The 11,194-nt window shown below is 42.2% G+C and overlaps 3 protein-coding genes across 5 annotated transcripts in view; all 3 read left to right on the plus strand.

Annotated features, from left to right (window-relative positions):
- si:dkey-119f1.1 (Structural maintenance of chromosomes protein 6-like) overlaps nt 1-3,280 on the plus strand; it is a 66,074-nt gene extending 62,794 nt beyond the window's left edge. For all 3 annotated transcript variants that reach the window (XM_030344828.1, XM_030344827.1, XM_030344826.1), the window contains exons 22-27: nt 76-221; nt 687-812; nt 1,578-1,683; nt 1,825-1,977; nt 2,303-2,400; nt 2,942-3,280. In XM_030344828.1, the coding sequence (XP_030200688.1) occupies nt 76-221; nt 687-812; nt 1,578-1,683; nt 1,825-1,977; nt 2,303-2,400; nt 2,942-3,038 (726 nt within the window). In that variant the 3' untranslated portion in view covers nt 3,039-3,280. The remainder of the gene's footprint in view (nt 1-75; nt 222-686; nt 813-1,577; nt 1,684-1,824; nt 1,978-2,302; nt 2,401-2,941) is intronic.
- Nucleotides 3,281-3,422: 142 nt separating this feature from the next.
- On the plus strand, nt 3,423-5,451 carry LOC115534142 (uncharacterized protein C1orf115-like). Its single transcript, XM_030344830.1, has 2 exons — nt 3,423-3,776; nt 4,853-5,451. Exons 1-2 carry the CDS (start codon nt 3,486-3,488, stop codon nt 4,985-4,987), a joined length of 426 nt encoding a protein of 141 aa, XP_030200690.1. The 5' UTR covers nt 3,423-3,485; the 3' UTR covers nt 4,988-5,451.
- Nucleotides 5,452-5,574: 123 nt separating this feature from the next.
- On the plus strand, nt 5,575-10,868 carry tmem18 (transmembrane protein 18). The gene is made up of 5 exons (XM_030344829.1): nt 5,575-5,789; nt 5,950-6,067; nt 9,965-10,019; nt 10,231-10,324; nt 10,408-10,868. Exons 1-5 carry the CDS (start codon nt 5,697-5,699, stop codon nt 10,504-10,506), a joined length of 459 nt encoding a protein of 152 aa, XP_030200689.1. The 5' UTR covers nt 5,575-5,696; the 3' UTR covers nt 10,507-10,868.
- Nucleotides 10,869-11,194: the final 326 nt, after the last annotated feature.

Genomic DNA, 11,194 nt, shown 5'->3' on the forward strand with positions numbered 1-11,194 from the left:
GTTACTAGACCTAGTATGTGGCATCTTGTTTTATTGTCTCAAAGTCTTAACGTTACGTGTCACATGGTTGGTCAGGCGTCAGTTACCAAGGCAACAGAGATCTGTCCAGAGCGCCTTGAGGTACGCCGGACTGCCAGGAATCTGGACAACGAGATCAACCTTGTCAAGACTAAAATCACTACCCAGCAAGCCCAGCAGGGCAACCGGGAAGAGATTGTTAAGTACGTGGCTCTGACACTAATCCTTACACTGGAATGGATTGACAGAAGTGATCCTCACCTTACTAATCAGAATCAGAATCAGAAATACTTTATTGATCCCCGGGGGGAAATTGTTTGTCTTTTGCCTAACTATGTGTACAGCCAACCTCACAGCCATGTACTCAACCTCTTATGCCTTTGTTATCAGAAAAGGCTGTCCTATAGTTTGGAATATGAATTAATTACCAAAGATAACTAAATAATGTATTTACATTTTTTGTCATCATTGGTAGAGAACCTTACATTTATGACTTTCAGAGTAACCATTGGCAATGGATTTGACTTTGTCTTTGTCTTTAAGTTATTATTTGATTATTTCTGTTTGCCTCGTTAGACAGCTATGGCATTATTATCAGTTTTTCACATTTGGGTAAAAAAAACTTGTTTACGGTAACCAACCGTGTGTTTCTTTTCCCCTGGCATTAGGCAGTACAAGGAGGCCTATGAGAAGTATAAGGACACGGCCCAGCAGATGAAGTGCCTTAAGAGCTTCATCAGGACCCTCAACCAGATCATCACAGACCGCCTGAAGGCCTACAACTCCCTGAGGAGGTCAGCTCCCCCACTCACCCAGAGATGTGGTCTTCTCCTGTTGCTGGTGAATCCTGTCTTTTGGGGGAGAGGGGCTGAGGACCGTCTTGTAAATCGACGAGGGTCATCGTTCATGTCGTTGGCCAGGCGAAGGTCGTCAACCTCTTCAACCCCAAATGACCGTTACTGGTTTTAGCCCCTACCCCCCAATTTGAAAGGTTTTATCAAATCCATTTTTAGTAGCCAAGAGAGGGTACCGGAGGCGAAAGGTCTATTGCCTTCAATCAGAATACATGTCTTTCATCGCTATCTGGTGGCTGTATGGTGCAATTGCGATTGGTTGGCTTGGTGTCATTCAATCATGTACCCCATATCTTTCAATATAGGTTTCAAATGTCCAAATTGTACAATGGGTTCACTAGATATCCACCTGTTTGTGTCTAATCAATTTTGTATTGTAATTTTGCATTGGATTCATGTTTCATTTGGAGATTTCACACTCACACTTTAGTGAGAGTATATTGTCTATTGGTAGCGGGCCCAAGTCCAGCAGACCCGTAGCGCCTATAGACTCATCTCTTGTTCTTGAATGTGATATTATGTGATATTGGGCCGGACCGGTCGGCATTGGTCCGATGCCGAGTCCTACAACTGTAAAACAAGGCAGCATGATAATCAGATGAAGATAACACTTTGCTTGGCTTGCAACCTTACACAAACACCTGAAGAAATTATGCACCCTGCGCTCTGCCTAAATCTCTTGCTCTCCCTCCAACCCTCCTCCAGTATGCTGTCTGCTCGCTGTAAATACTACTTTGACAGTCTGCTGTTCCAGAGAGGCTACACAGGCAGCATGACCTTTAATCACAACGACGAGACCCTCTTCATCTCCGTGAGAAAGCTAGCTTTTTTCTCTCCATTCCTTTAAAACATTACTGGTAAACGAAGCGATGGAACCTAGAGGATAGTATCTTTAATACCATCCCCTTGTTCTCTCCCTCCCTCCCTCCCTCCCTCCCTTCAACGTGTCCAGGTGCAGCCGGGGGAGGGAGACAAGGCGGAGCTGAGTGACATGCGGTCGCTGTCCGGCGGGGAGCGCTCCTTCTCCACCGTGTGCTTCGTGCTCTCCCTCTGGGCCATCACCGAGGCCCCATTCCGCTGCCTGGATGAGTTTGATGTCTACATGGTAAGGGTCAAAGGTTACCGTCCCGCGGTTCATCTCTGACAGCGGGCTAAAGCGACCGACCTTAGAGCAGGCTGCTTTGAGCCCTGAAGAAAGTTCTATAGAAATACAATACACTGTGGTGTATGTACGCACTCATTGTTGATGTTAATATTCAGCATGTTTCTCTCTAAATCTCAATGAAGTTGTATGGTACTGATAAAGAAAAACTTATTTTTAGGACACGTCGGCCAGCAAAATATTTGATTTAATATTGGAGAATGATCATGGGAAAGTACAGGCAGCAAAATATTAATTTCTTTATAAACCTGTGTTAACTTGTTTGTAGGATATGGTGAACCGCAGGATTTCCATGGACATGATGCTGAAGATAGCGGACAGCCAGCGCTACAGGCAGTTCGTCTTCCTCACCCCACAGAGCATGAGGTGACCAAGGCCTCCGCTTTACCAGGGTTCACCTAGACTCTGCATAGCCTCCCGACACCCCTCTTATGCACTTATTGTGTGTCACACGTCCTGGTACTTAATGTACGCACTTATTTACGTATGTTGTACGTTATTGCACTTTAAAAAAAAAAATTGGTAATGGTGCCTTATCCTAGCTATCTTTGTTGTATACAGGGAATGGGTTTACCTCACGTTAGTTAGTGCTTGGCACTTGGTTCTATGAACATCCTTACTGTACTGACAGCGATATATTGTTTCTCTTCTTCTTGCCATAATTAGTGCTTAAACCATCATTGTGGATGATGTCAAGTATTATTATTATATATTATTACATATATTATCAATTAGTTTTTGATGGTTGTATTCCAGCGTACTCAAAGGCTACTTACAAGTGTTACTTACTAAATTTGCAATTATTAACTTCCACCCCTTCAAAGAGTGCTGGGTGAAGTTCCCTTCCGGTCATGTGATCAATGGTCCATACCGGCTCTTCTTTATTTGTGTTCTTTGTTGTTTTCAGCTCGCTTCCTGAGAGTAAATTCATCCGTATCCTGCGGATGAAGGACCCGGAGCGAGGCTCCCAGGACCAGGCGTCCAGCCGGGAAGACCCAGCCTGAGGAAGAGGCCCATGGGGGCGATCACTTTGATGTTGAGCACTGTTAAATGTTCCTCAGTTTGTCGTTACAAGTTGCTTTAGATTTGAAAGTTGTGTATTCTGTTTTGCATGTTAAAAGTTAGCAGGAAAGTTAAATTTACAATTGCAAAATATGGCCCCTCACTCTTATTGTTCTGCATTGTTTTTGTTCTGATTTTAACATCCTACCAGAGATGATAATAAATGTCCATGAATACACAATGACCAATAGGTTATCTTTCATGCTGGCATTTGTCCAAGTTTGTATGAAAGAGGGCTGCGCCTTTGAGGTCTGAAATGTGCCCTGAATTTCTCGACACACCCATTCAGGGGCCCATAAGTTTGCCTGATAAAGTACCTCAATACCGAACCCTTTGGCACATCTCAGCTCCATCCATCCATTCCCCTCTCCCAAGTCACCAGGTTCTAGATGAAGCCGACGTCTTTTGCCACACGGTTGTTTCACAGGAATGTAGAGTCATTGGGTGTGAGGGCAGCCAGCTACGAGCGACAGGTAGATGGAGCAAACCTCCAGGGGAGCCACGCACCCCCCGACAGCCTGCAGAAGGAGACCTCCAGGCAGCCTGACAGGGGCCTCAGAGACGTTCACTTGGCCTTCCTCCCAGAGAGGTACCAGCCTTTGGTGGATAAAGAAGCAGAGCAAGAAGCTAAAGAAGCGAGGAAGCTAAAGAAAAAAGAGAAATACAAGAAAGTAAAGAAGGTGAGAAATGTAGTTGGATCAAAGGGGGACCGATTGCACCAATGTGCGGATATGAGTTGTTTTTCTGAAATGAAGTATTGCATTGTCAACTATCGAGTAGCAGTGTCAATGTATCACATCTTGTCTACTGCTGTGATTGTGGCTTATTGGGACATCTTATTTTAGGCTTCCATTAAATAAGTGTATTGCAAATTAAATCAAATCGGATTGAAATACCATTGAAAATCAATTACTATAATCAAAAATGAAAAGATTCACAATGCATTTACAATTTACTTATTCATTTAGTTTGTTATTCAATCATTTTCTCCTTAGTGAAATTTCGTAGTGGCCGTGTTTTTTACAGCAAATTTCAGATCACCACCTTTAACTTAAATTGTTTCATCTGTTCATAAGCCCAAATTGAATCGGCAACACCAATTAATACCAATGATTAAGTTCCATTGCATTAGAACAACATGGTGTTGGTGAGAAAATGCTGGGAATTTGGTTAAAAAAGTTGAATAATTTGCTCAATGTGGCAACAGAGCACATTTGATGCCCGCCAGTTCACTGAAATGTTTGAGTAGCAGTTGACAAACACGAGGAGCAGAAACAGTGAGGACATAATCAAATGTTGATATATTGTCGTTAACAAATGACCACTTTCAAACAACATAAGATCCCTGATTGAAAAAAAAAAAAATCAAGAGCACAGGTTATGTTTGGAACGGTTTATTTCCATGCTTTCAGAGGAGACTTCCTCTCCATGGAAAAAAGCCTTCCAGTAAACATCCGGAGCGGCTATTGTGTTGACCAGGTTCTTGTTTATGTGAGGAAATAAAAGTGAAACCCAGTCCCCCGCTCTAAGCCCCCACCACTTTCACAATGAAGGGTGTGCAGACTTGATGAGGCTTTGTGCTGTACAGACAGTGCTCAGAGGGAACTTGCCCTCCAGGGAACCGCCCTCCCAATCCTTCTTAACTTACACACTGGTTAAGGAAAAGTAAGATTGTCTACCAAACAAAAGTAAATGATTGATTTGAAGGTGATTTGTTTTGTGTTGCACTGATTGTGTAACGGTGTGTGCATCACAGAGGGCTGGTAGGGCGTGGCGGGGCAGCTGGAAGTGTCTCATGCTGGGTCTTCACAACTTTGCCCTGGCCTACACCACCCCCCTCACAGCGGCTGCTACCTGCTTTATACCAGAGTTTCAACCGGGCAGAGGATGAGAAACACCGTCATAGGAACGCTCTCACCATGATGTCAATGCTGTGTGGACCATTGTTACTGAATGAGTTTTTACATCTTAATATTATTTCATTTGTATTTGTCATGTAATGTAACAGGGATGGATAATTGTGTATATAAGTGTATATGACTATATTAATAAAGGTTAGTTGTAATGTGAAAGACCCGCCCCTATCATAAAATGGGCAGCTTATAACTAACATCAAATAACACTTGTTTATAATTGATTTAACAACGGTCAGTGGCTGCATGGAATGTTTTTTGTTCTTTGTTTTTACATTTTGGAAAGGTAATGACAGTTGACAGAATGAGTTATCAGTGAGAACCGGAGTGTCCTCTTGCGATTGAATTGAACGTTTGGATTAAGTTTGTTGTTGTACACTGTTTTGATGTCGTACCTCTTGAATATACTATTGTTACAATAAAATGTATTAATCTGTGTTAATATAATGGTTTTAAAATGTGAATGTGTTTTATGAAATAGGTATTTATATACAAAGTTGTTTAGAAGTGGTCCCATGTAACTAGTCCATCCACCCCGGTCCAGTATGGGCTTCTCCCCGATGCAGTGAGGCTGCAGACCAACAGGGGAGGTTTCGGGTGACGTCATCCTGTGCGCCCGTATAGTTTTTATTTCCGCACTCTTGTTTACCCCAGGCATAAAACACAAGCAATTGTTACTTCATAAAAATGACACACCAGAAAGTACACAATGCCAGCTCAATTCCTATAGATGGTTTCAGTAATGTGAGGATAACGTCGATATGGACATTCCTTATGTCGGTAAGTCTTGTTTTAAGGGTGGGTTTGTTCAGAATATCACTGCCATTAGTGCTTCCTTGTAGTTCTCTAGTTAAATGAGCTGTCAACGCTGTATTGACACATTGGTTTTATGCCAACATATGTCTGGTTTTCTCTTTCATCATTGGCATTTGTTGTATAGGTCCAGTGGTCGGAGCCATGGCTGATCGGGCTGCTGACCTTCCATACGATCTGTCTCGGATCGACTCTGTTAACGTGTCGGTTCTACCGAGTGCAGATCTGTCAGTTCCTGCTTATGGGTGAGTGGGCAAGGCAGGGGCGCAACTGCCTACTTTCTGGGGGGTATGCAGACACATAGCAGGCGCCCACCCTCCCCCCTCCCCCCTCTTTGATCTGGGCACAAATTTGACCTAAAACACACTCTGATATTGAATCAAAAAACTCATTTTGAGTGCACCAGGACAGATATCCGGTGTTTTTTTTAGAGGCAGCCTTTCTAAGATGCTCTGCCAGTGTAACATCATACCGTGCTATAAGAGATCAAGGATACCCAGAACATTTCCATTTCTAGGATTTCCTATCTGTGCATTTTGTCCCTGTGAAAAAGAGTTTCCTCGACGCACAATGTTGTTGGTAAAAACATATTTTTACTTAAAAACAATACCACAACAGTCCAGTCACTTGCACAACTCAAGCCGCCCTCCAGTCTAGAACTCTGGCCCTCTTAAAGGGCAACTTCACCCATTTCACATAAGCTTTGTATTTTTAGAACCCCCCGCATATTTTTGAATGGTCTAGCATCATTTCCTTATTTTCTGGAGAGACTGGAGAGATCCGTATCGATCTCCAACACTTCCTGTTTTTTATGACGCAATATGACGATTTTTGCGTACAAGAAAATAGGAAGTGTAAGAGGGGATGATTCTCGTACGACTACAACCACTAGTCCCACCCCCCTCTAGGGGGTGGGACCCACTGACGCTACAGACCTATTAGAGCAGTGCCAGTGGTTGGGACTTCACCAGCAGAAACTAACATCCACAGCGTCTGAAGCTAAGATAACAGAGGCTGTTGATAAAACTGAAGTAGGCCTACATTAGCGGAGATTACTCGATCTGACATAGAAGATGGCTCCATGCAAAAGTTCACCATTTCGAAAGAAATAGACGAGGGCTGCCGTATTTTCCGCACTATACGGCACACCGGATTATCAAGCGCACCTTCAATGAATGGCCTATTTTAGAACTGTTTTCATGTATAGGGCGCACCGGATTATAAGGCGCATAGAATAGAAGATACTGCAGTCAAACGTTTGACTGGGGTTGCGTTATGCATCGACCAGACCGAGCTGTGCTAAAGGGAATGTCAACAAAACAGTCAGATAAAGTCAAACTTTATTAAACGTTCTGACAACTCCGGTCACTCCCATGGTAACGATGTTCAAACGTTAATGTGCATATTAACAATATCTCATCAATATCAATATCTCTCAACAATAAGCTCACTTTTTCAGTTCATTCCCCGTCTACGAATCCCTCGAATTCTTGTGTGTCCGAATTAAACAGTTGGGCGAGTACGGCATCCAACATGCCCGGATCCCTCTCGTCATTATCCGAGTCAGTGTCGCTGCTGTTGACTGGCAGTTCAGTGATTATTCCTGCCTTCGTGAAAGCTTAGACCACAGTTGAGACTGTTATATCAGCCCAGGCATCCACGATCCATTGGCAGATAGTGGCGTAAGTCGCCTGGCGCTGTCTCCCCGTCTTGGTGACGTGTGTTCGCCTTCTTGGCCCCGTCTACACGAAGCCGATTTTTTGGGTGAAACCGCATAAAAAGACGCTTTTGGTGGACACGGGCTACGGCCACACCAAACACGTGTAACGTGCTTAACTTGAAGCTTGATTATTTTGTGTCACAAAAATGGTTCAACGCGCCAACGCGCCTGTGGCTGCGCTGGATTTAGGAGTCCGAGGTAGGAAACCCAAATGCCGCCGTGTTTGGGTGCATGATAGAGTTTAGATCGGGTTAGATTAAATAATGTCGGATATAAATAACAATAATCGGGTTAAATAACTTCACATGGTGTGTCTGGTGTGTTTCCAGCATTCGTAGTGTTGATCAGCAGATAGTCGGCCAAGACGTTGAGGTTGCTTAGCAACCAGAGACGCTGTCCATGCAAGTGAATGGAGCGTTCCCTCTTCGTCATAACTATCAAACCAAACATCCTTCACATTCAACGAGCGAACATTATGAAATTAAAATGCACATTTCTCGCTAAAATTTTTTACATAAACGCAATTAATTGCGTAACTATGTTACTATTTCCACCCAGAATAAAGGAAGATGTCGGCCGTATGCTTCTGTGCAAGCGTCACTACTCTAGTGACGTCGGTTCAAGCTCCACGCTGATTTGTTCCATTAGTAGATGGAACAAGGAGGTGTCCGATAGGCGGAGATGATCAGCGGGAGTGGCCGCCAGCGAAGCTGTGCATGGTGGGAGTTGTTGTCTTCAATCCACAAGCGCCAAAAAGTCACTTTCTGCCTTTTCTCGGTCAAGACTTCACCAAAGTAGAATTTTATTTTATTATTCGACTACATATAGGACCCAATTGCAATACATATTCATGCCTCCACCGGTGAAATGCTCCTTTAAGGAGCACCAGAATGGGTGTGGCTCAATTAATCTATGAGCCACAGCTGCAGACTATTACAGGGCTAACAGCCAGACAGGAACACGTGAATCTTTTAAAACATGTTAACACAGTGAAGATGCCATTCACATCTTCACAGTCCCCCTCAGTGGCAGGTTTCTTTCTGCAAGGAAGAGTATGTAGTCGATCACTCGAGTCAACACAGGCTTTCTGCAATTCGCTATCAATAGTTTTACCTAGGCATAAGCGGGGTGCCAATTCTTTCCACATCAGATAAGCGTTTATGTGGTAACCACTTGTTTCATGGTGCTTCAGTATCTTTGAAAGACACTGCCAGTTATTATACCCCACCACTCTAGTTTCACCAAAAAGCTTACATGCAAAACATTAGACTCTGTTAGAGCTGTTGATAATCGATTCTTCGATGCATCGTAATACTGTGTAGAACGATTCAGTCTCGATTCAGATACGATAATAATATTATTATTTTGTTTTGATTATTAATTTATTCACTTTTGGATTATTAACGGAGTTATCAAGTATCAACTTTATAACTCCATTTTTACTGGGTCTATTGACATAAAACAAAGACTTACATAGAGATTGAAGTAAAACAAAATAGCCACAAACAAGTTCCTTTATTTTTCTTGTTATGATCCGTTATATTGTAGGCTCCATTCTGATCAGTAGGCCTACACTGTTAAAAGACAACAGTAACCTGTTGTTTTAATAGTAGTAGATTTACCTGTATATTTACAAGCCTCCTCTTTATACACTGCCATAAAAACGACCTTCCCAATCTTTATTTTTCTATGTTGTGACCCCGATGGCTTTCTTCTCTGCCTCTCGTACTTCATATTGAAGTACGTGTCATCAGATGACAATACGGTTCAAATGAAGACACTGGCGCTCGCCTCCAGGGCGTAGTCGAGGGGGCGGCCACTGGAGCGCCGTGTGGAGAGGAGGAGGGGGGGAGGGAGGCGAAGGAGCGGGGGGGCGCCTTATCATTGACGTTCCTCTGTTAATGATCATCATATCATGGACACAAACGCTGTTAAATACAGAAAATGCCGACTCAAATAATTTTACTTCCATCGCTTTGGCGCCCCCTCTGGTGCCCCTATGCGCCGCATATAGTGCATACCCACTTTTTGCGCCACTGGGGCAAGGGATGAGGAAGTCGGCATTCTTTATGATTATTCAATCATAGTTCATATCTTAATACTGTGTGTATTTGTATTATGTGTATATGTTTTTTTTAAATCAGGATATATAATTTGAGTAGCCCAGAATAAAGTCTTTCCTGTTGAATATTGCTTCTGATACTAAAATAGTTGGTTGGCGAACACCCAGTTGACCTGAGTAGGTTGTTCCCAAATAGTTGTATAGTTTTACAGTTAAACATGTCGACACAAGATTTGTAATGTTACATGAGCCAAGATTATTCCTAATCCCTTAAAATGGGATTTTACCATTAGGATGAAAAAAGTGTTATTACAAACCTTTAACGACTATGCCTAAATTTTGTCTTGTCTCTCTTCATAGTTGCAATGGTTTATAGCGCTGAATATCTGAACGAGTTAGCAGCCAATTACTGGAGGTAAGCTATTACAAACGCGGAGCTCCAACTCATCTATTTGATTTCAGAACAGCAGTCCAGACACATTACTAATGCTTCATTATACATTTTGGAGATGTCAAAGAGAAATTTATATCAAACAATCATAATCCTCCTTATATAAGTAAGGCAGCCTTTTTTTTTAAAGAAAATGTAATGCCATAATTATTGACAGATCATTTATTCTTCCCAGGTCATTTTCAAACTTCCAGTACTTCGACTCCACGGGCATGTTCATATCCCTGGTGTATTCAATCCCCCTCTTGTTTAACACCATCATTATTGTGGTAAGTATTTTGATTCTTATCTCACCACTAATGATGTCCCAAATTGTTGATGTATGTTAATATCTGTATTTGTGTCTTTATAGATCGTGTGGGTGTACCGGACATTCTCCACCATGACTGAACTGAAGACCCTGCAGCTCAAGAGAAGAGCCCTCAGAGAAGGAAGGAAGAAGATAGAGTGAATCCCAGTTGCTACGGAGATGTTACTTGAAGACTGTCTCGGGCCCGGGTCCGGGACGGGGAGATGGGAGAGACACATTCCACAAAGCAGTTGGACACAAAGCCTCTGTTTAAAAAGCTAAAGGACCATATTCAGCTTATTTTGGTGTTGTTCCGGAACTGTAATTGACTTGACTACAAAGTCAACAAAGGACAAGGGTTGGGCTAGAGGGTTTAATGTTTATTTTATTTAGGATTATTTCATTAGTTGGATGGCTTCATCCTATAAAATGATTACTTAAGCAAAGGACTTTGCTTTTGTATTATTTATTTTATTCATGTATTTCTTTTAAACCATTATAATAAAGCATATTGGTAAATATTATTTAGTGACTATTCTGATCCTGTTATTTAATCAAACTACCGGAACAAACAGCTCCCGTAACACCACCCTCTAGTGGATGGCCGCCTCTAGAGGGCGATAGTTTAGGACTTCAACCTAAATTAATGTGTTCCTCATGAACAATTCTAATACAGAAAAAAGAATAGGGAAGAAAATATTTCCTTAATTACACCACATAACAAATGTATGGTCAACATAGCTTTATTTATAACCTGTTTCAAAATAAATGTAATGACGGTAACACCTATGCAAAAAAAAAAACCTCATATCTATCTTGCTTTCCTTGTCAAAAAGATATTGTTTTTTGA

This window comes from Gadus morhua, chromosome 21 (assembly GCF_902167405.1).
Source record: "Gadus morhua chromosome 21, gadMor3.0, whole genome shotgun sequence".
NCBI classification, from domain to species: Eukaryota; Metazoa; Chordata; class Actinopteri; order Gadiformes; family Gadidae; genus Gadus; species Gadus morhua.